This window comes from Miscanthus floridulus, chromosome 13 (assembly GCF_019320115.1).
Source record: "Miscanthus floridulus cultivar M001 chromosome 13, ASM1932011v1, whole genome shotgun sequence".
NCBI lineage: Eukaryota > Viridiplantae > Streptophyta > Magnoliopsida > Poales > Poaceae > Miscanthus > Miscanthus floridulus.
In genome coordinates, this window is record NC_089592.1 from 16,802,552 (window position 1) to 16,804,781 (window position 2,230).

Here is a 2,230-nt window from a genome sequence, read left to right on the forward strand (position 1 = left end):
AACTTTGCCTAAAAATTCATGGGAGCTCCAGGGGTTCCACTGCTCCGGTATGGGTCCGCCCCTGCCCGTGATGATGACTGATGAGTTCATTCATTCTCTCAGCTGATTTGTTTTTGTTTGTGTTGGCCCTTGTGTTAAACAGGTGCATCACATCATGCATGCCAGCCGAAAAGCAATCAAACAATATTGGGCTCTCCATGTATATATATACCCACTGCCATTCTCTCCTCGTCCTGAGTTCATCATCATTGATAGATACCAAGTGACCACATTCGTCATAGGAGTGTCTCTGACAGAACTACTGTGCTAAGATCATATGGACCGTCGCAGGAGTGTCTCCTCCATGGACGTCTCACTGAGCATCCCTTCAGCACCAGCGGCTTCCATGCTGGTGGACAAGGACAGCATGAGCGATGACAAGATCTCAATCTTCATCCCCAGGTCTCCTTCCAACAAGACCCAGCCACTAGGGTTTCAACAAAACGAGGCATCCGATGATCCACCTCCACTCTTCGCCAAGAGCATGACACTTGCACTCATCAAGAAGGTAATAATGACAAGTGCAAACCCTGAGCTCATCACTAAGCCACTAGTCACTACCACAGTTTTTCAAATACCTACAATAATCCAAGATGGTTTGATGAATGCTTGATCCAGGTGGTAGCAGAGTTCCTGGGGACATTCCTGCTCATCTTCACCGTGCTATCAGCGCTCATCATGAACGAGGCGCACAATGGTGCGCTGGGCCTGCTCGGCGTGGCGGCGAGCGCGGGGATGGCTGTGGTCGTCATCGTCTCCTCCATCTTCCACGTGTCTGGAGGACAGCTCAACCCGGCGGTCAGCGTCACCATGGCCGTGTTCGGCCACCTCCCACCAGCTCACCTCGTGCCCTACGTCGTCGCTCAGCTCCTTGGATCCACGGCGGCCTCGTTCGTGGCCAAGGCGCTCTATGATCCGGTGAACCTTGGCGCTACCGTCGCCACGGTGCCTAGAATCGGCACCTTTGAGGCGTTTTGGGTCGAGTTCATCACCACCTTCATCCTCCTCTTCGTCATCACCGCTCTTTCCACCGATCCCAGAGCAGTACGTAAATTCTCAAATGCAACCGTCTAAGACATACAAGATTTTCTATCTAGATTCATGAGGAACCACGGTGAACTGTTTCAAACAAACATCTTGCTGCGTTACATTTCAAACTTTGACACTGTATAATCTCTGATGCTTGCAGGTAAAAGAATTGATAGCAGTGGGAGCTGCGGCGGCAGTGATGATGAGCACTCTCATCTCCGGGTACGTGCAACGGATAAATCCTCGATCCAATATTGCTTTAGTATTTCTCGATCGAGTAACTAATAAGGTTTCCAATGAATTGAAATGTTTAACTATGTATGTGTTGGCTCAATATGAGCAGGGAGTCGACCGGAGCGTCGATGAATCCGGCGAGAACGCTAGGAACGGCGATCGCCACGGGGACGTACACCAAGATCTGGATCTACATAGTTGCTCCTCCGCTAGGCGGCATTGCCGGATGTGGAGCTTACCATGCGCTCAAGTGATGTATCATCCATGTAATGCAATGGATTAGTGCAGGATCGGAATAGAAGTTGATGCTCTCAATCAAATGTGCCATCAACGGTTCATCCTGTAATAATACTAGTTGTGTTTTGTCCTCGTCAGGTCTTCGTACACTAATAATATGCATGGTCTTGGCCAGAATAGACACATCGTGTACACTAATATATCTCTCTGAACAAGATTCAGGAATAAAACCAGCCTCGTACTTGTATCAACAGTGGTACTTTACTATCTACCTAAGCTGACACAGGACTACACTATTGCCTACATTTTACCAAAATCAATAAATACTTAACTGTGCCATATTTACCATCATTTTTTATTTCTTTAGTATCAGACAATTTGTAATTGTCGAATTCTCTTCTTCTTTATATTATTTATATTCTGCATATATTCTTAAGATATTTAAACTAGTATTAGAAGGCATTCGTGCGAGGAGCAAAAAACCCATTGACTTCTAAAATTTCAATCTTAATTACCACATGCTGATGCTAATGATGTTGTTGCTCTGATGGCTGCTAATTTGATAATTGTGCAACTTGTTCTTGCTGGGAGTAGTTGTACTCATGTTGAAGCAGCAGGTGCCACTCGTTTCTTGACTTAGGTATAAATTTTCAGATTGATCTCAAGAATATGACTGATTAGGATGATGGCA

The 2,230-nt window shown here is 46.1% G+C and overlaps 1 protein-coding gene across 1 annotated transcript; it reads left to right on the plus strand.

Annotated features, from left to right (window-relative positions):
- The first annotated feature begins 343 nt into the window (after window positions 1-343).
- LOC136499107 (aquaporin NIP3-2-like) lies at window positions 344-1,556 on the plus strand. The gene is made up of 4 exons (XM_066494802.1): window positions 344-547; window positions 658-1,083; window positions 1,229-1,290; window positions 1,412-1,556. The coding sequence occupies exons 1-4, from the start codon at window positions 344-346 to the stop codon at window positions 1,554-1,556; spliced, it is 837 nt and encodes a 278-aa protein (XP_066350899.1).
- The last annotated feature ends 674 nt before the right edge of the window (window positions 1,557-2,230 follow it).